Here is a 22,058-nt window from a genome sequence, read left to right on the forward strand (position 1 = left end):
ATATACAGAGAGCAGGTATATATGTTGTTTATATTATATATGTATATACAGAGAGCAGGTATATATGTTGTTCATATTATATATGTATATACAGAGAGCAGGTATATATGTTGTTCATATTATATATGTTATATATATTATATATGTATCTGCATTGTGATGTGCAGTTAGTGAAACACACTGGAGTTGAAGATCTGTGGTATTTATTCTTCATTAGAAAAAGAAAGCATAGGCATCACACATCACAAATCATCTGGATCTCTCCACCACAGGTACTAGGACTTCTATATAGTTCTATAGAAGTCTGTAGAAGACTATAGAGGACTATAGAAGTCTATAGAAGACTATAGAAGACTATAGAAGTCTATAGAAGACTATAGAAGTCTTTAGAAGACTATAGAAGACTATAGAAGTCTATAGAAGTCTATAGAAGACTATAGAAGACTATAGAAGACTATAGAGGACTATAGAAGACTATAGAAGTCTGTCAGACGACCCTGCACGTTGAACAATAACACTAAAGGGGAACCCAATGTGTTAAAAAGAGACGCCAAGTGGTCCTCACCAAGCTTCAGTATGTGACGAGTGAGAACAAACTGTCTGTAACTCCTCTGACTCGTCCGTCTGAAGCTGCTTCACACAGTCTGAACAGGGTTCATGTGTTGCTCAGAGGCTCCGCGGCAGCAGCAGAATATATAAAGAGTGTTTGCTGGGTGGAGGAGGATGCTGACCAGATGTGTGGTTGTTTGTGTTTCAGGAGAGGATCCAGTTCCTCCATCAGCTGATCCTAGATCAGAGGAGGACGGTGGGGAAAGCCCTGCGGAGGTCTGCATACAGGAGCCGAGGAGGAGGAGGAGGAGGAGGAGGAAGAAGAGGAGGAGGTCATTTTGAAACTCTCATGTTACGGTACATCAGACCGGAGTTTTGTTTTTTCTTGCATTGGTGCAGAGACTGGAAACATGGGGGGGTGGGGGGTGGGGGGTTCATGCTCCACTCAGGATGGATCTTTGGTCGTCCAGCATCATCATGTGGTCAGAAGTACTTTAGTTTACGAGAAAATACCTGCAAACTAATGACATCATCATCCTGCTGCAGATATTCATATATGTGAGAGAGCTGCTCAGCTCTGCTGCCTACTGGACACGTGTGGTATTGCAGGGAAACATCTCCCACAAACAGTTATTCCTCTCTGTCAGGTTACCTGGAGGACCTCACCTGTGTGACCTGCTGGGTCTGTCGTCGGTCAGCTGTCGGGCCTGTGGTGAGGGGGCGTGGCCAGAGGAGGACAACACGGTCATCTGTGACGTCCCACAGTGTCCAGGTGAGACAGTTTCAACAGGAGTCATCCCCATGACGACTGAAGGCCGACACACATACCAAACGAGTTTTTAAAGTCTGACAGAAACGTTTCTATTTGATTAAATGACATCGAGACACGCGTGTGTGTGTGTGTGTGTTTGTGTGTGTGTGTGTGTGTGACACTGACACTTTATCAGCTGTTTCTCAGCTGACTGTTGTTTTGTTACATTAATGGTTAATGATCTCTTGTATTACTCGGCTCCTGACGTTAATATTTATGAAGGATTGTAATAATTTTGGGCCAGAATCAGAGGAAACCAGATTCCAACAGGAAGCAGAAATTGCTATTTGTAAACTGGTACCGTGTATTATTTTTGAAAACAAACATAATAAATTAAATAACTTTAAGTTCAGTGAATAATTAAATTCCACAAAGACATCTTAGTTTCAATTCACCAACAAATTATTTCTTCTGTCACTTTTTTCTTTTGGTTTTGAACCTGAGTTCTTTTCAACTACTTTTCTGTTTGACTGGGTGCAGCCTTCTATAGATAATCTCAATTCTCAATATTTGGATCCAACGTTAGTTATGTACCAATATTAGAACAATTCCCTGTTCAGTATTATCACTTTACAACACACTTCAACCTTACAACAGTTCACCAATCACTGCTCCAGCAATAACAAAATCACTTTAACCAAGGCACCAATACACCATATCAATAATATGAATACTCAGTCGACTGGTTATGACTCAGTCCATCCTCAGGCACAGGGAATGTGTTTGAAGAAGAATGAAGGAGGTAAATGTCTTTTCCAAGTCAAGTAAAAAAATAAAGAGTAAAGTCAGAGTCTGGGATTTTGGATTGTGAGACTGGTGCTGGGGGTTTAGCGTGATAGTGGTGCTGGGGGTTGAGCATGAAAGTGGTGCTGGGGGCTTAGCGTGAAAGTGGTGCTGGGGGTTGAGCATGAAAGTGGTGCTGGGGATTTAGCGTGATAGTGGTGCTGGGGGCTTAGCGTGATAGTGGTGCTGGGGGCTTAGCGTGATAGTGGTGCTGGGGGTTGGGCGTGATAGTGGTGCTGGGGGTTTAGCGTGATAGTGTTAGTGATAGTGAGTGAAGTGTAATAAGTGTAGTCTATTTGCAGCACTGGAGGCAAGGCTTAGTGAATTGGAAGCGCGGCTCCGCACCATGGAAAAACAATCAGCTGCTAATATAGTTAGCCAGCCCCTAGTATCCGGTGCGGGCCGACCTAGCGTAGCTCCCACTCCCCCGGTAGCTCCCGAGCAGCCGGGAAGCCAGGGCGGCTGGGTGACTGTCCGAAGGAAGCATAGCCCTAAGCAGAAGCCCACGGTTCACCACCAACCAGTTCATGTTTCTAACAGGTTCTCCCCACTCAGCGACACACCCGCTGAGAAACAAACTCTGATTATTGGCAGCTCCATAGTCAGAAACGTGAAGTTAGCGACACCAGCAGCTATAGTTAAATGTATTCCTGGGGCCAGAGCGGGCGACATTGAGTCAAATTTAAAACTGCTGGCTAAGAATAAGCGTAAATATGGTACGATCGTCATCCATGTCAGCGGCAACGACTCCCGATTACGCCAATCAGAAGTCACCAAAATTAATGTTGAGTCGGTGTGTACATTTGCTAAAACAATGTCGGACTCCGTAATTTTCTCTGGACCGCTGCCTAATCTGACCAGTGATGACATGTATAGCCGCATGTCACAATTCAACCGCTGGTTGTCGAGGTGGCGTCCAGCAAACGATGTGGGCTTCATAGATAATTGGCAGACTTTCTGGGGAAGACCTGGTCTGATTAGGAGAGACGGCATACATCCCACTTTGGATGGAGCTGCTCTGATATCCAGAAATATGGCTGAGTTTATTAGTAAACCAAAACCATGACAACCCAGAGTTGAGACCAGGAGGCAGAGCTGCAGTCCTACACGCTTCTCTGCGCTTCCATTAGAGCAGTTACCCACCCAAAACCACATAGAGACTGTGTCTGTACCCCGACCACATAAATCAATTAAATCCAAAGTATATAAAAGAAGAGTCATTCATGAAAATCTAGTAAAAATTAAAACCACTGCTGCAATAGTACAACAAAATAAGATAATTAAATGTGGACTCTTGAACATTAGATCTCTTTCATCTAAAGCAGTTTTAGTAAACGATTTAATTTCAGATCATCGTATTGATTTATTTTGTCTCACTGAAACCTGGCTGTGTCATGAAGAATATGTCAGCCTTAATGAATCCACTCCCCCCAGTCATATTAATACTCATATTCCTCGAGACACTGGCCGAGGAGGAGGAGTTGCAGCCATTTTCAACTCAAGCCTAATCATCAACCCTAGACCTAAATTTAATTATAACTCATTTGAAAGCCTTGTTCTTAGTCTCTCTCAGCCAACCTGGAAAACTTTACAGCCAGTTCTATTTGTTATAGTGAACCGTCCTCCTGGCCCGTACTCTGAATTCCTATCTGAATTCTCAGAGTTTTTGTCGTATTTAGTCCTTAGTACAGATAAAGTAATTATAGTAGGTGATTTTAATATTCATGTGGACGTTGATAGTGACAGTCTCAGCACTGCATTTCTCTCATTATTAGACTCAATTGGCTTCTCTCAGTGTGTAAATAATCCCACTCACCGTCTTAACCACACCCTAGACCTTGTTCTAACTTATGGGATTGAAATTGAACATTTAATAATTTTTCCACAAAATCCTATTTTATCAGATCATTTTTTAATAACTTTTGAATTCCTATTACTGGATTACACAACATTAGATAAAAATGTCCTCACTAGATGTCTCTCTGATAGTGTTGTAGATAAATTTAAGGAAGCAATTCCGTCAATACTGAATTCACTGCCATGTCTCAATACTACAGAGGACTCTTATGTTAACTTTAGTCCCTCCCAAATTGATAATCTTATTGATAGTGCTGCAGGCTCACTAAGACAAACACTCGACTCCATCGCCCCCTTAAAAAAGAAGATAATAAAACGTAAGAGGTTAGCTCCATGGTATAACTCCCAAACCCGCAAATTAAAGCAAACATCGCGAAAATTGGAAAGGATTTGGCGTTCCACCAAAGTAGAAGATTCTCGCTTAGTCTGGCAAGATAGTCTTAAAACATATAGGAAGGCCCTCTGTAATGCCAGAGCCGCCTATTACTCAGCATTAATAGAAGAGAATAAAAACTGCCCTAGGTTCCTTTTCAGCACTTTGGCCAGGCTGACAAAGAGTCATAACTCTACTGATCCATGTATTCCTATAGCTCTCAGTAGTAACGACTTTATGAGCTTCTTTAATGATAAAATTCTAACTATTAGAGACAAAATTAACCATCTCCTGCCCTCAACAGGCACCGTTCTCTCCCCAAACACAGGAACCTTAGAAACAGCTGTAAATCCTGACATATATTTGGACTGTTTTTCTCCAGTAGACTTGTCTGAACTAACTTCAATGATTTGTTCAGCTAAACCATCAACCTGTCTCTTAGATCCCATCCCAACTAGGCTGCTTAAGGAAGCCTTACCCTTAGTGAGCACTTCTTTACTAGATATGATCAATCTGTCTTTAGTAACAGGTTATGTACCACAGTCCTTTAAAGTAGCTGTAATTAAACCTCTTCTTAAAAAGCCTACTCTTGATTCAGGTGTTTTAGCCAATTATAGACCTATATCTAACCTTCCATTTCTATCCAAGATCCTTGAGAAAGCAGTCTCTAATCAGTTATGTGACTTTCTACATAACAATAGTTTATTTGAGGATTTTCAGTCAGGATTTAGAGCGCATCATAGCACAGAAACAGCACTGGTGAAAGTCACAAATGACCTCCTAACTGCATCAGACAAAGGATTTGTCTCTATACTTGTCCTGTTAGATCTTAGTGCTGCATTCGACACAATTGACCATCAAATCCTTTTGCAGAGACTGGAACATTTATTTGGCATTAAAGGAACTGCATTAAGCTGGTTTAAGTCCTATTTATCAGACCGATTTCAGTTTGTACATGTGAATGATGAATCCTCCGTGAAGGCAAAAGTTAGACACGGAGTTCCACAAGGTTCTGTACTTGGACCAATTCTATTCACCTTATATATGCTTCCTTTAGGTAATATTATTAGGAAACACTCCATAAATTTTCATTGTTACGCAGACGATACCCAATTATATTTATCAATGAAGCCAGATGAACCCAATCAGTTAAACAAACTCCAAGCATGCCTTAACGACATAAAGACCTGGATGACCTGCAATTTTCTACTACTAAATTCAGATAAAACTGAAGTTATTGTGCTTGGCCCTAAACACCTTAGAAACACATTATCTAATGATAAAGCTGCTCTGGATGGCATTACCCTGGCCTCCAGCACCACCGTAAGGAATCTGGGAGTTATCTTTGATCAGGATATGTCCTTTAACTCCCACATAAATCAAATTTCAAGGACTGCCTTTTTTCACTTACGTAATATCACAAAAATCAGGCACATCCTGTCCCTAAAAGATGCAGAAAAACTAGTTCACGCATTTGTTACTTCTAGGCTGGATTATTGCAATTCCTTATTATCAGGCTGCCCTAACAAGTCTCTAAAGACTCTCCAGCTGGTCCAGAACGCAGCTGCACGTGTATTGACTAAAACTAGAAAAAGAGACCACATTTCTCCCATTTTAGCTTCACTACATTGGCTCCCTGTAAAATCTAGAATAGAATTTAAAATCCTTCTCCTAACTTACAAAGCCCTTAATGGTCAGGCACCATCATATCTTGAAGAGCTCATAATACCGTATTATCCCACTAGAACACTGCGCTCCCAGTATGCAGGCTTACTGGTGGTCCCTACAGTCTTTAAAAGTAGAATGGGAGGCAGAGCCTTCAGCTATCAGGCTCCTCTTCTATGGAACCATCTACCGGATTCAGTCCGGGGTGCAGACACCCTCTCTATGTTTAAGAGTAGGCTTAAAACTTTCCTTTTTGATAAAGCTTATAGTTAGGGCCGACCAGGCTCGCCTTGGATCAGCCCTTAGTTATGCTGCTATAGGCCTAGACTACTGGGGGACTTCCCATGATGCACTGAGCTCCTCTCTCCTCCTCCTCCTCTCCATCTGTATGCATTCATGTAACATCAATGCATGTCACTAACTTTGCTTCTTCCCCGGAGTTTTTTGTGCTTTCTCATCTCACAGAAAAACCTGACTCCCGGGCCGAACCTTCGCGGTCCTTCACAGTCCTGATGGCATCCTTCCCTGGCTGTTGCTGCTTATGCTTGTTGTTGTTTGTTGTTGTCATTGTTTTTCTTCTGTCCCCCCTCCCCCTTTCCCTCTCTCTTTCTCTCTCTCAACCCAACCGGTCAAAGCAGATGGCCGCCCACCAAGAGCCGGGGTCTGCTTGAGGTTTCTACCCGTTAAAGGGGAGTTTTTCCTTACCGCTGTCGCCAAGTGCTTGCTCATGGGGGAACTGTTGGGTCTCTGTAAATTAAAGAGTACGGTCTTGACCTGCTCTATGTGAAAAGTGCCTTGAGATGACTTCTGTTGTGATATGGCGCTATATAAATAAAGATTGATTGATTGATTGATTGATAGTGGTGCTGGGGGTTGGGCGTGAAAGTGGTGCTGGGGGTTTAGCGTGATAGTGGTGCTGGGGGTTTTAGTGTGATAGTGGTGCTGGGGGTTTTAGTGTGATAGTGGTGCTGGGGGTTGAGCGTGAAAGTGGTGCTGGGGGTTGAGTGTGAAAGTGGTGCTGGGGGTTTTAGCGTGATAGTGGTGCTGGGGGTTTAGCGTGATAGTGGTGCTGGGGGTTTAGCGTGATAGTGGTGCTGGGGGTTGAGCATTAAAGTGGTGCTGGGGGTTGAGCATGAAAGTGGTGCTGGGGGTTGAGCATGAAAGTGGTGCTGGGGGTTGAGTGTGAAAGTGGTGCTGGGGGTTGAGCATGAAAGTGGTGCTGGGGGTTGAGTGTGAAAGTGGTGCTGGGGGTTGAGCATGATAGTGGTGCTGGGGGTTGAGTGTGAAAGTGGTGCTGGGGGTTGAGTGTGAAAGTGGTGCTGGGGGTTGAGCATGAAAGTGGTGCTGGGGGTTTAGCGTGATAGTGGTGCTGGGGGTTGAGTGTGAAAGTGGTGCTGGGGGTTGAGCATGAAAGTGGTGCTGGGGGTTTAGCGTGATAGTGGTGCTGGGGGTTGAGCATGAAAGTGGCGCTGGGGGTTGAGCGTGATAGTGGTGCTGGGGGTTGAGCATGAAAGTGGTGCTGGGGGTTGAGCATGAAAGTGGTGCTGGGGGTTTTAGCATGATAGTGGTGCTGGGGGTTGAGCATGAAAGTGGTGCTGGGGGTTTAGCGTGATAGTGGTGCTGGGGGTTGAGTGTGATAGTGGTGCTGGGGGTTGAGCATGAAAGTGGTGCTGGGGGTTTAGCGTGATAGTGGTGCTGGCGGTTTAGCGTGAAAGTGGTGCTGGGAGTTGAGCATGAAAGTGGTGCTGGGGGTTGAGCATGAAAGTGGTGCTGGGGGTTGAGTGTGAAAGTGGTGCTGGGGGTTGAGCATGAAAGTGGTGCTGGGGGTTGAGTGTGAAAGTGGTGCTGGGGGTTGAGCATGATAGTGGTGCTGGGGGTTGAGTGTGAAAGTGGTGCTGGGGGTTGAGCGTGAAAGTGGTGCTGGGGGTTGAGCATGAAAGTGGTGCTGGGGGTTTAGCGTGATAGTGGTGCTGGGGGTTGAGTGTGAAAGTGGTGCTGGGGGTTGAGCATGAAAGTGGTGCTGGGGGTTTAGCGTGATAGTGGTGCTGGGGGTTGAGCATGAAAGTGGTGCTGGGGGTTGAGCATGAAAGTGGTGCTGGGGGTTGAGCGTGATAGTGGTGCTGGGGGTTGAGCATGAAAGTGGTGCTGGGGGTTGAGTGTGATAGTGGTGCTGGGGGTTGAGCGTGATAGTGGTGCTGGGGGTTGAGCATGAAAGTGGTGCTGGGGGTTGAGTGTGATAGTGGTGCTGGGGGTTGAGCATGAAAGTGGTGCTGGGGGTTTTAGCATGATAGTGGTGCTGGGGGTTGAGCATGAAAGTGGTGCTGGGGGTTTTAGCATGATAGTGGTGCTGGGGGTTGAGCATGAAAGTGGTGCTGGGGGTTTAGCGTGATAGTGGTGCTGGGGGTTGAGCATGAAAGTGGTGCTGGGGGTTGAATGTGATAGTGGTGCTGGGGGTTGAGCATGAAAGTGGTGCTGGGGGTTTAGCGTGATAGTGGTGCTGGCGGTTTAGCGTGAAAGTGGTGCTGGGGGTTGAGCATGAAAGTGGTGCTGGGGGTTGAGCATGAAAGTGGTGCTGGGGGTTGAGTGTGAAAGTGGTGCTGGGGGTTGAGCATGAAAGTGGTGCTGGGGGTTGAGTGTGAAAGTGGTGCTGGGGGTTGAGCATGATAGTGGTGCTGGGGGTTGAGCATGATAGTGGTGCTGGGGGTTGAGTGTGAAAGTGGTGCTGGGGGTTGAGTGTGAAAGTGGTGCAGGGGGTTGAGCATGAAAGTGGTGCTGGGGGTTTAGCGTGATAGTGGTGCTGGGGGTTGAGTGTGAAAGTGGTGCTGGGGGTTGAGCATGAAAGTGGTGCTGGGGGTTTAGCGTGATAGTGGTGCTGGGGGTTGAGCATGAAAGTGGTGCTGGGGGTTGAGCATGAAAGTGGTGCTGGGGGTTGAGCGTGATAGTGGTGCTGGGGGTTGAGCATGAAAGTGGTGCTGGGGGTTGAGTGTGATAATGGTGCTGGGGGTTGAGCATGAAAGTGGTGCTGGGGGCTTAGCGTGAAAGTGGTGCTGGGGGTTGGGCGTGAAAGTGGTGCTGGGGGTTTAGCGTGATAGTGGTGCTGGGGGTTGAGCATGAAAGTGGTGCTGGGGGTTTAGCGTGATAGTGGTGCTGGGGGTTGAGCATGAAAGTGGTGCTGGGGGTTTAGCGTGATAGTGGTGCTGGGGGTTGAGTGTGATAGTGGTGCTGGGGGTTGAGCATGAAAGTGGTGCTGGGGGTTTAGCGTGATAGTGGTGCTGGCGGTTTAGCGTGAAAGTGGTGCTGGGGGTTGAGCATGAAAGTGGTGCTGGACGTTTAGCGTGATAGTGGTGCTGGGGGTTTAGCGTGATAGTGGTGCTGGGGGTTGAGCATGAAAGAGGTGCTGGGGGTTGAGCATGAAAGTGGTGCTGGGGGTTTAGCGTGATAGTGGTGCTGGCGGTTTAGCGTAATAGTGGTGCTGGGGGTTGAGCGTGAAAGTGGTGCTGGGGGTTTAGCGTGATAGTGGTGCTGGCGGTTTAGCGTGATAGTGGTGCTGGGGGTTGAGCATGAAAGTGGTGCTGGGGGTTGAGCATGAAAGTGGTGCTGGGGGTTGAGCGTGATAGTGGTGCTGGGGGTTGAGCATGAAAGTGGTGCTGGGGGTTGAGCGTGATAGTGGTGCTGGGGGTTGAGCATGAAAGTGGTGCTGGGGGTTTAGCGTGATAGTGGTGCTGGCGGTTTAGCGTGAAAGTGGTGCTGGGGGTTGAGCATGAAAGTGGTGCTGGCAGTTTAGCGTGATAGTGGTGCTGGGGGTTTAGCGTGATAGTGGTGCTGGGGGTTGAGCATGAAAGTGGTGCTGGGGGTTGAGCATGAAAGTGGTGCTGGGGGTTTAGTGTGATAGTGGTGCTGGCGGTTTAGCGTGATAGTGGTGCTGGGGGTTGAGCGTGAAAGTGGTGCTGGTGGTTTAGCGTGATAGTGGTGCTGGCGGTTTAGCGTGATAGTGGTGCTGGGGGTTTAGCGTGATACTGGTGCTGGGGGTTGAGCATGAAAGTGGTGCTGGCGGTTTAGCGTGATAGTGGTGCTGGGGGTTGAGCATGAAAGTGGTGCTGGGGGTTTAGCGTGATAGTGGTGCTGGGGGTTGAGCATGAAAGTGGTGCTGGGGGTTTAGCGTGATAGTGGTGCTGGCGGTTTAGCGTGATAGTGGTGCTGGGGGTTGAGTGTGAAAGTGGTGCTGGGGGTTGAGCATGAAAGTGGTGCTGGGGGTTTAGCGTGATAGTGGTGCTGGGGGTTGAGCATGAAAGTGGTGCTGGGGGTTGAGCATGAAAGTGGTGCTGGGGGTTGAGCGTGATAGTGGTGCTGGGGGTTGAGCATGAAAGTGGTGCTGGGGGTTGAGTGTGATAGTGGTGCTGGGGGTTGAGCGTGATAGTGGTGCTGGGGGTTGAGCATGAAAGTGGTGCTGGGGGTTGAGTGTGATAGTGGTGCTGGGGGTTGAGCATGAAAGTGGTGCTGGGGGTTTTAGCATGATAGTGGTGCTGGGGGTTGAGCATGAAAGTGGTGCTGGGGGTTTTAGCATGATAGTGGTGCTGGGGGTTGAGCATGAAAGTGGTGCTGGGGGTTTAGCATGATAGTGGTGCTGGGGGTTGAGCATGAAAGTGGTGCTGGGGGTTGAATGTGATAGTGGTGCTGGGGGTTGAGCATGAAAGTGGTGCTGGGGGTTGAGTGTGATAGTGGTGCTGGGGGTTGAGCGTGATAGTGGTGCTGGGGGTTGAGCATGAAAGTGGTGCTGGGGGTTGAGTGTGATAGTGGTGCTGGGGGTTGAGCATGAAAGTGGTGCTGGGGGTTTTAGCATGATAGTGGTGCTGGGGGTTGAGCATGAAAGTGGTGCTGGGGGTTCTAGCATGATAGTGGTGCTGGGGGTTGAGCATGAAAGTGGTGCTGGGGGTTTAGCGTGATAGTGGTGCTGGGGGTTGAGCATGAAAGTGGTGCTGGGGGTTGAATGTGATAGTGGTGCTGGGGGTTGAGCATGAAAGTGGTGCTGGGGGTTTAGCGTGATAGTGGTGCTGGCGGTTTAGCGTGAAAGTGGTGCTGGGGGTTGAGCATGAAAGTGGTGCTGGGGGTTGAGCATGAAAGTGGTGCTGGGGGTTGAGTGTGAAAGTGGTGCTGGGGGTTGAGCATGAAAGTGGTGCTGGGGGTTGAGTGTGAAAGTGGTGCTGGGGGTTGAGCATGATAGTGGTGCTGGGGGTTGAGTGTGAAAGTGGTGCTGGGGGTTGAGTGTGAAAGTGGTGCAGGGGGTTGAGCATGAAAGTGGTGCTGGGGGTTTAGCGTGATAGTGGTGCTGGGGGTTGAGTGTGAAAGTGGTGCTGGGGGTTGAGCATGAAAGTGGTGCTGGGGGTTTAGCGTGATAGTGGTGCTGGGGGTTGAGCATGAAAGTGGTGCTGGGGGTTGAGCATGAAAGTGGTGCTGGGGGTTGAGCGTGATAGTGGTGCTGGGGGTTGAGCATGAAAGTGGTGCTGGGGGTTGAGTGTGATAATGGTGCTGGGGGTTGAGCATGAAAGTGGTGCTGGGGGCTTAGCGTGAAAGTGGTGCTGGGGGTTGGGCGTGAAAGTGGTGCTGGGGGTTTAGCGTGATAGTGGTGCTGGGGGTTGAGCATGAAAGTGGTGCTGGGGGTTTAGCGTGATAGTGGTGCTGGGGGTTGAGCATGAAAGTGGTGCTGGGGGTTGAGTGTGATAGTGGTGCTGGGGGTTGAGCATGAAAGTGGTGCTGGGGGCTTAGCGTGAAAGTGGTGCTGGGGGTTGGGCGTGAAAGTGGTGCTGGGGGTTTAGCGTGATAGTGGTGCTGGGGGTTGAGCATGAAAGTGGTGATGGGGGCTTAGCGTGAAAGTGGTGCTGGGGGCTTAGCGTGAAAGTGGTGCTGGGGGTTGAGCATGAAAGTGGTGCTGGCGGTTTAGCGTGATAGTGGTGCTGGGGGTTGAGCATGAAAGTGGTGCTGGGGGTTTAGCGTGATAGTGTTGCTGGGGGTTTAGCGTGATAGTGGTGCTGGGGGTTGGGCGTGAAAGTGGTGCTGGGGGTTTTAGTGTGATAGTGGTGCTGGGGGTTTTAGTGTGATAGTGGTGCTGGGGGTTGAGCATGATAGTGGTGCTGGGGGTTGAGTGTGAAAGTGGTGCTGGGGGTTGAGTGTGAAAGTGGTGCTGGGGGTTGAGCATGAAAGTGGTGCTGGGGGTTTAGCGTGATAGTGGTGCTGGGGGTTGAGTGTGAAAGTGGTGCTGGGGGTTGAGCATGAAAGTGGTGCTGGGGGTTGAGCATGATAGTGGTGCTGGGGGTTGAGTGTGAAAGTGGTGCTGGGGGTTGAGTGTGAAAGTGGTGCTGGGGGTTGAGCAGGAAAGTGGTGCTGGGGGTTTAGCGTGATAGTGGTGCTGGGGGTTGAGCATGAAAGTGGTGCTGGGGGTTGAGCGTAATAGTGGTGCTGGGGGTTGAGCATGAAAGTGGTGCTGGGGGTTGAGCATGAAAGTGGTGCTGGGGGTTTAGTGTGATAGTGGTGCTGGCGGTTTAGCTTGATAGTGGTGCTGGGGGTTGAACGTGAAAGTGGTGCTGGGGGTTTAGCGTGATAGTGGTGCTGGCGGTTTAGCGTGATAGTAGTGCTGGGGGTTTAGCGTGATAGTGGTGCTGGGGGTTGAGCATGAAAGTGGTGCTGGCGGTTTAGCGTGATAGTGGTGCTGGGGGTTGAGCATGAAAGTGGTGCTGGGGGTTTAGCGTGATAGTGGTGCTGGGGGTTGAGCATGAAAGTGGTGCTGGGGGTTGAGCGTGAAAGTGGTGCTGGCGGTTTAGCGTGATAGTGGTGCTGCGGGTTGGGTGTGAAAGTGGTGCTGGGGGTTTAGCGTGATAGTGTTGTTGGGGGTTGAGCATGAAAGTGGTGCTGGGGGTTGAGCATGAAAGTGGTGCTGGGGGTTGGGTGTGATAGTGGTGCTGGGGGTTGGGTGTGATAGTGGTGCTGGGGGTTGGGCGTGATAGTGGTGCTGGGGGTTGGGTGTGATAGTGGTGCTGGGGGTTGGGTGTGATAGTTGTGCTGGGGGTTTAGCGTGATAGTGGTGCTGCGGGTTGGGCGTGATAGATACACTAAATGCACTTTTGGTAGCTTTAGGCCCTTCCACTTGAGCTAGCCAGCTTTGCCTAGCATCATGTGGCACAGCATTTAATTGTTGACTTTTACTACAACTCACCAATTCAAGAGTTCCTCTGTGTCACTCAGGTTTCAGTGAGCAGCCTCTCACACACTCATACACACACACGCACACACACACATGCACACACACACATCTACAAGCTTACAACAAAGTGCAGGCTGTTAACGTTCTGCTTTGACAACATTATACGGTGTTTTTGCTGTTTTATCTGAGTTATATTTTTACCGTTCAGCAGCCCGTCCTCTCTCAACAGTGTCACCCAGCGTCTGACCAGCGTACGCTGTGTAACCTGCACTCTGATTGGCTGAGGCACTTCCGTGTTGTTAACTCTTTATGACCTGGGTTACACTCTCATTAGTGTAACAGGGTTGTGATTGGTTGGCTGTTTCCTGTAAACTAGGTGGATGTTACAGCTGTAGCAGATATCTGTTGTCAGTCCAACAGGGTGAAACAGCTTCATGTAAATATTTCGTCTTGTCTGTCACTCTTAAGCTATGATGTCACACAGTTATGTTTATGTTCATGATGTTTTAAGGACTTTACACATTGCATCGCATTACTGCATCAGTGTCACATTCCAGATGTTGCTCACCTCTCATGTGCATGTTACAGGTGTGTACTGTCGGCCATGTTTCCACAGTTTGGGAAACACGTGTGTCGTCTGTGTGCGACCTCAGACCTTCCAGGAAGACGGCGAGGAGGAGCTGTGAGTGTCACATACACAAGAGTTTCACCAGGAAGGAAGTTCTCAGGAAAATGTCTCATGTTTCTGTGACTGAAAATTTGATGAAGACGTGCTGCTGTCACACACAGAAGCAGCTGCTTTATTTCCATCTGCAGCAGCTGGACACAAACACTGAAACAGCTAATGCAGTTAATACAAACACAATAAATACTCAGTTCAATCACTGCCAGCTGTCAGGAGGTCTGAAACTATTTAAACGTACTGCAAGGAGAAAAGAAACGACCAAAGACGAACGTCTGCAAGCAGCAGCTTTATGATCGACTAATGTTTGCAGCTCTGATTGGCCGAGTGAAACTTCCTGACAGCCAATCAGGAGGAAAACTGGATTTGGATGGATATTTGATTTGATTTGATTTTCCTATTATTTAGCCTATATATTAATGATCTCCCTCAACAGTGTCATGATATAGAACTACAAATGTATGCAGATGACATTATTGTGTACAGACATGCAAAAACAGCTGAGTTAGCGGCTGATAAACTAATAATTGCATTGGAAAGGATCACACATTGGTACAACCTCCTCACACTGATATTCTCATCAAAGGTGAAAAAATTGACATAGTTACTGATTTTAAATATCTTGGTGTCCTCCACTATGTGACTTTGTGTTCACTCGCTCAGTAAGTTCTATTAGATCCTCCAGAATATCCTCTATAGATTGGACCATCACACTGCATTTAGACATCAGCTTTCTCTGTGAAGCCACAACTCAGTGAACGTCCTACCTGATGATCTGAAGAACTGTAGTTCAATCAGTACATTCAAAACCAAATTAAAACATCTGCTAAAAACCACTCAGCTCTGTAACCTCTGAGTTTTGTTTACATTAGTTATTTCTAGTTGACATTGTGTGTGTGTGATGTGCTGTTGTGTGTAGCTTTGTATTTTGTATTATGTGTCCTGTGTGTGTTTTGTTTTGTACCGTTTGTTATTGTGCTGTTATATGTTTTAAATGTGACCTGCATCAACTGTTAACATTCATGTTTAACACCGTACATGATCCCAATAAAGACACAAGACAGACAATACAAATAAAAAGCTTCACTAGAAAAGAAGTGAGAGAAAGAAAAAACACATCTTGACATTAAAACTAAACACTGTTTTCTCTTTTAACTAGAAATCTGAATAAAATATCCTCAATACAAGTATTTATATGACATGAGGCAGTTTCAGATGCTGAATAGACATCTGAATATGTGTGAGAATGTAAACAGGAGGATCTGGTAAAAAATAAATATAAATACAAAGAAAGTATCTGCAGATTTCAGGAGTTTCACCTGCTTTACCTAAAGGTGAGTTTCCTGTCTGAGGCTCAGCTTAGTTACTCTGAGCTGAAAGTTAATTTTTGAATAATTTATGATTCTTCCAGGTTTGTTTTCAGGTGATGATATTCATATTGTAGATTTCTTTAACAAACTAAAACTCCTTTTCTGACCTGAACACAGAGTTTGTCTCCCAGCAGGAAACATAATAAAGGTAATTATTAATTACATTTATTAGTTCTTTCTGTTCAACTTCCTTTCAGAGACTCCAGCGATGATGAGCAGCAGAGTTTGACATCCGCTCTGAACTCGACACGCATCACTGAGCCTTCATCCCTGATGCTGATGAAGAGGAGGGTTTCCATGGCAACACGCCGAAGACCATCTGAGCGCTCCGAGAGTCACATGAGAGCGAAGGATGGAGAGAGAGACAGCAGCTCTGAGATCAGGTCTTCATTTAAACATTTCAATAAGTTCAAACAAAATTCAAACCAAAGGAAAACAGATATTATTGTTTATTACGTTTAGATTTAAAAATGAACATTTGTTGGATTTTTTGTTTTTTTTCCCTAAAGGGAAACTTCAAATACCAAAAATACACTGATCCAAATAAACTGTTCATATTTTATCATGATAATCACATAATTACACGTAAAAACGACAAAAAACTGAAATAACAAATCTGAAAAAAAATCTGAAAATTAAAAATGGAAATGGAAAATTGATAAATGTAAAAGTTTAAATTGAAATGTTAGAAAATTAATTATTTAATATAAGTTACAGTTTTATTTTTTCATTTCGGCTTTTAACATTTTAGATTTCCAGTCGTTAGTAAATTATGATCAGATTATCCTGATTTCTAAAATATAATTTTATCTATTTATTCCTTGTTTTTTTCCATTTTAATGTTATTCTGGGTAAATGTTAATATAAAATAACACATGAGACAGTTTCAGGAATCTAAAAGAAGGCGTGAACATGTGACCAGGAAGTAGGAGGAGCTGCTGTATACAGTATAATATATTTGACCTGGTTTTCCTGTTCCTATCCTATTCCATATTGTGTGTTTTTCCCACGCTGGCTGCTGTCAGTGAAGCAGACATGACCGACCAGGACCGACCCGGGTCCGACGAGTCCGACGGCGGAGCCTCCTTCCACTCTGCCTCCTCACCGCTGCCCGGCAGCCTCCAGGAACAATCACTCACTACAGTCCTCATACACACACCCGACTGTCCCCAACTGCTGCAGGAGAGTCCAGGAGCCTCCAGGACCCTCCAGGACCCTCCAGAGCCCCCCAGGACCCACCAGGACCCTCCAGGACCCTTCAGGACCTTGAAGCAGGGCCATCTGTGGGTTTGAGCCAATGTTCCACTTTGTGATTAAAGTTATTAAAGCATGAAAAAAAAGTCTGGTTCATTTACAGCAAAACCTGAACTCAAGGTCCATTTCAGATCAGTGGTGGCCTAAAGGTCAGAGAAGTGAGCTTCTGACTGGAGGTTTGACGGTTCAATTCCTGGACCGGCGAGATAACTCGCACCTCCCTCATTACCACCACTAAGGTGCCATTTAGCAAGTCCCTCAACTCCAGCTGCCCCAGTGGAGCTGCGGTAAAAAAAAACTTACCTTACTTACTTAAAAAAACGTATATATGTGTGTGTGTATATATATATATATATATATACACACACACACACACACACACATATATATATATATATAGGACTGTGCAAAAGTTTTAGGCACTCTAGATGTTTAGATTCTTATCTGTTATGCAATACCATCAGGGAGGCGTCTGATTGGTCCCAAATATATTGATGACATGACAGTGACCCCCAGCATACGGCTAGAGTCATAAAGAACTATTTTCAGCAGCAGATGGTTTGACCCCCACAGAGCCCTGATCTCAACATCATCCCATCAATCTGGGATTAACATGAAGAAGCACCTGAGATGTTCTAAATAATAAATCCACAGAAGAAGATTCTTCCTACAGGATGGTTGCAACAACCTGCCTGCAAGTTACCATGAAACACTGTTCAAGTGAACCGAGGAGAACTGCTGCTGTTTTAAAGGCAAAGCTGCTCACAGCAAATATTGATTTCATTTAGGTTTCTGCTGTTTTAAAGGCAACTTGTAAGAAGTTAATTGATGAATTAAAACAATTTATAGCCATATTTTTATAAGCATTCTCACTTTACTCTTAGTGCCTAAAACTTTTGCACAGTACTGTATATATATATAATGTATATATATATATACATTATATATATATGTTAGGGCTGTCATGATATCAGATTTTGACAACATGATTATTGTGGCAAAAACAATTCACAATAACGATATTATTGCAATATCTATAGGGAGTCAGTCAAATCATCTTTAGCTTTGTTTATTGTGTGTTTTGTCTCTTTTCTGGCAAATGAATTACACTCAAAATACGAGTGTAGGGAGGTGGAGAGAGACCATAACTCTACATAGTTTGAAAGAAGTTTGAGCAGACTGAAGTAGAAGGTTTTTATTTCCGCCTGAATATTTTTTTTACAAACAGACGCCTGCAGATGAACTACAGCTGGGACTTATTAGCTGGAAAACACAATGGGACCACAGCATGGGGCCTTACCTAGTCCAATTTCAAATTTAACAACAATACCATAGAAAATGGATATTTTACATGTTTTTCTAAAGGGCGTCTTGCAGAAGAAGACTATTTAGAGACACCAAATAACCCCTGCTGCAGAGTAACTGAAGCATAAACACATTATAATCTTTTTTAAGGTGTAAGCTGGCGGTCGTGAGGCTCGCCACGGTACAAGCTCTACTACTGTGTCTCGCACTTCTGTCTATGTTATATGTCAGGAAATCATCATGTCTGTTCATGTACACACGTCGGGAGCTACTATCCCTAAGAGTCAATCTGATCCCAGCCTCGGAACAACACGCTCCACCAACGTCACCTGTGGAGATACTAGCCACCAACTCCTCACCTGGCTACCCAACCTCCGGAGGCAACAACCAGACCGGAGAAGACGGCGTGCTGGTGTTCTCTCCAGGTTCAGGAGGCGCCCATACCGGCCACCACTACCTGCACTGCTGCTGGCTAACATGAGATCCCTCCGGAACAAAACCGACAAACTCTTTCTTTTAATCCAAACCAACAAGAATTACAAAGACTGCTCTGCCATCTGCCTGACTGAGACTTGGCTGGACCACACAGCGGTAACCCCACCTGTCACTCTACTGAGCTGACAGGTAAGCCAAGCTATCAATGAAAACCAAAGGCAGTGGTATCTGTTTCGTAGTTAATGAACGCTGGTGTACCAACACTACTGTGATAAACAGCTCCTGTTCCCCTCACTTGGAATACATCAGTGTTAAATGTAGACCTTCCTACCCTCCCAGAGAGTTTGCATCTGCTGTTATAGTCAGTGTTTACATCCCACTGACGGCTAATGCTACATAGCAATCACAGAATTAGCCACCTTCATCTCCTCTGTGGAAAACTCCCATCCCAATGAAGCAGTAATTGCACTTGGCGACTTCAACCACACAAACCTGTCCACCAAACTTCCAAACTATAAACAACAGGTGGCATGCCCCAGCAGAGGATCCAACATACTCGGCCACTGCTATGTTACCATCAATGAAGCTTACCGTTCGTTCCCGAGGGCTCCGCTGGCAAGGTCCCACCATGCAATGCTGCTCCTCATCCCGAAATAAAGACAGAAACTCAAATCCACCAATACAACATCCAAACCCGTCAAATCCTGGACTACATCTGCCAAGGAAACTCTGAGAGGCTGCTTCAAGTGTACTGACTGGGAGATATTTAGTACAGGTGCAAGCAGCCTCGATGAGCTCACGGACACTGTGACGTCATACATCAACTTCTGTGTGGAGATGTGTATCCCCACCAAAACAGTGAAAACCCACAGCAACAACAAACCCTGGTTCAACAAAGACATTCAACTCCTATGCAAGAAAAAGAACTCTACCTTCATCAGTGGAGACATGGATCAATACAATAGTACAAAATATGAGTTAAGATCTGCAACAAGGAAAGCCAAATCAAATTATGCAATAAAACTGGGACAACAAATTACACCTAATGACACTAGAACCAACTGGAAAAAAATAAAGACAATGACCAACCACAATAAAAGTCCCTCCCCCATTCCTGACACTGACCCTGATCTCCCAGACAAGCTCAATGAGTTCTATGATAGGTTTGAACAGTCTTCAGTCCCACCCTACTCTCCTCCGCCCCCCCCTCCACCCCCTCCATTCCTCATCCAGGAGGAGGAGGTGTGGGCCACGTTCAGAAAAACGGACAAGAGGAAAGCAGCAGGCCCGGACAGGATCAGTTCAGCTGTACTGAACCACTGTGCAGCTCAGCTGGCCCCCACATCCACCAACATCTTCAGCATCTCCCTCCGCCAGTGTTCAGTACCACAGTGCTTCAAGGACTAATTCCAGTGCCAAAATCAAACAAGATCTCCTGCCTCAACGACTTCAGACCAATTGCCCTAACATCCGTGGTCATGAAGTCGTTTTAGCGCATCATTCTCTCCAACCTGAAACTATTCACCACCCCTCTGATGGATACTCACCAGTTTGCCTGTCATGCCAACAGGTCAGTTGAGGATGCTGTCAACCTAGCCCTCCATCACACACTACTTCTCCTGGAGTCACCAAACACCTACGCCTGCATCATATTCATTGACTTCAGCTCTGCCTTCAATACAATAAACCCGGTCAATCTTTTCAACAAACTGATGGACATGAACATTGCCCCCTGTATATGCCACTGGATAAAGAGCTTTCTATGGGGAAAGAAACAGAGGGCTAAGATGGCCAGCCTTTCATCTTGACCCCTGACCCTCAGCACAGGCGCCCCCCAGGGTTGCGTCCTCTCACATGGGCTCCTCTCCCTCTATACAAACCACCTTACATCCCACCACAGCTCAGTCACCATTCTCAAATATGCAGATGACACAACTATAATAGGACTCCTAACCAACAACAACGAGGACAAATACCGCCAGCAGGTAGCCCAAGCTACTGCACTGCGACAGGTCACACAGTATGAATACGGATCTGAAGCCTCAAACGGTCGCTAACTTTGTCATTTTTTCACTTTATAGTGGAGAACAAAGTTCCAGCATCATTGTATAATAAAGAGAAACAAACCTCTGATTTACAGTGTCAGTGATGAGATATGATATCTGCAGGTTTTGAAGTTTTACTGGAAGTTTCAGGCTAGATGGAGATTTTGTTGTGCCGTATGGTTTAGAGGATGGATTCTGATTGGCTGTCAGTGTTTCTATCGTTCATCAAATCACTCTGAAAGTGGATCCCATCGTTCACTACTGTCCGTGTTGTTTTAGTCGTGGTGTGGACTCCATCTTCCACTTGAGTTAGAATGAACTTTATGTTTATTATTATATTATCATGCTTAAAGGTCTTTACACAGCAACAACATGAAAATGCAAAATACTCGCCTGCAAATGTTTGGCATCAAACTATTCACAGCTGCATCTGGCTGAAGGCGTTTCTGTGGACGGAGACGCTGAACGCAGGTCGGAGTCGGCGTGGATACGACGCTCTCCTCTGCTTTTGTTGAGTGAGGAGGAGGAGGACATGATGATGACCTCTGACCTGCCCTCAGCAGCTGACTGACAGCAGACACTTACTGAACTGTTGCCTCCACGGGAAGAAATGAAGTGTTTGTATTTATAAATACATGATGATGATGCGTATATATCAGACGCTATGATGTGAATCATATTTTATGAATTCACCAGATCTCAACCCAGCTGACGTGTTCGACAGCGCTCTGCACCACCATCATCATCACACCACATGAGGAAGATCTTTATGAAGATCGATGTTCATCAGCCTTGTTATTGATTCTACCGGAGGGATGAACACAAACACATAAAATCTGTCTTTATAGTGTCCATTTCATTAATTCATAACATAGACACACGGACTGTAAACCATCGTCATGTAATCAATGATCAGTTTGTCATATCTACTCTAATCTCTATAATGACGAAGGATAAAATAAAAAGCTGATGTAATAAAGTGAAACAAGTGAAGCAGATCAAACTCTTTATTATATTCTGACAATATAACTTTTATATGGATTTATAACAGTTTTAGAATAAAGGAGCAGAAAAAACAAACTGTTTCTAAATATGAGAGAAAAGAAAAACTGCGTCTGAACACGTTTGAAGCTTCAGTTCATTCAGATCGACTCACCACAAACTAACTTCACTGACGGAAACGTTTTAAAGGAGTTTTACTGTTTTTTGTGTCTGAGATCAAAACTTTTTGTAGTGAACTTGTGTTTTAGTTCAGTGCTGAATGTCTGATGCTGTTCTTTTAAACGCCTCTCGTGTCGCCTCTCGTTATTTGCCTGAAGTTGATCGCTGGAGTCGGTTTGCAGTTCGGCCTCAACACTAAAACAAAGAACTGAAGACGTGTTTCAGTTGGCACAAAGACTGCAAACAGTCAGAGGTCTCACTCATGCAGACAATCTGAGACCGTCGTCATCGACACATTCAGACCGGCTGGAAACCATCAACTCAACATGCTGCTGCCAATATAAACCTGGTGAGAGTACGGTGGCCCCAAGGACCAAAACAGCTTTGTTTTCTTAATATAATAGTAGTAATAATAATAATAATAATAATAATAACAGTAATAATAGGTTGTGTTTTTCTCCTTGAGGCTGTTTTACATTAAACATTAAATATCTGACAGAATAAAAGAGCCTCATGTTAAACTACGAAGAGTAAATATGAAGTCACTGATGTCACGTCTGCTGCCGTTAAACT

General features: G+C 45.8%; 2 protein-coding genes across 3 annotated transcripts in view; both read left to right on the forward strand.

Annotated features, from left to right (window-relative positions):
- Positions 1-16,619, forward strand: part of dcst2 (DC-STAMP domain containing 2) — a 34,171-nt gene extending 17,552 nt beyond the window's left edge. For both annotated transcript variants that reach the window (XM_067600213.1, XM_067600212.1), the window contains 5 exons: positions 758-906; positions 1,197-1,321; positions 13,822-13,915; positions 15,483-15,668; positions 16,311-16,619. In XM_067600213.1, the coding sequence (XP_067456314.1) occupies positions 758-906; positions 1,197-1,321; positions 13,822-13,915; positions 15,483-15,668; positions 16,311-16,578 (822 nt within the window). In that variant the 3' untranslated portion in view covers positions 16,579-16,619. The remainder of the gene's footprint in view (positions 1-757; positions 907-1,196; positions 1,322-13,821; positions 13,916-15,482; positions 15,669-16,310) is intronic.
- LOC137190545 (uncharacterized) lies at positions 2,094-5,120 on the forward strand. The gene is made up of 2 exons (XM_067600096.1): positions 2,094-2,102; positions 2,421-5,120. Exons 1-2 carry the CDS (start codon positions 2,094-2,096, stop codon positions 3,207-3,209), a joined length of 798 nt encoding a protein of 265 aa, XP_067456197.1. The 3' UTR covers positions 3,210-5,120.
- Positions 16,620-22,058: the final 5,439 nt, after the last annotated feature.

The sequence above is a fragment of the Thunnus thynnus genome, chromosome 10 (genome assembly GCF_963924715.1).
Source record: "Thunnus thynnus chromosome 10, fThuThy2.1, whole genome shotgun sequence".
Classification (NCBI taxonomy): Eukaryota; Metazoa; Chordata; class Actinopteri; order Scombriformes; family Scombridae; genus Thunnus; species Thunnus thynnus.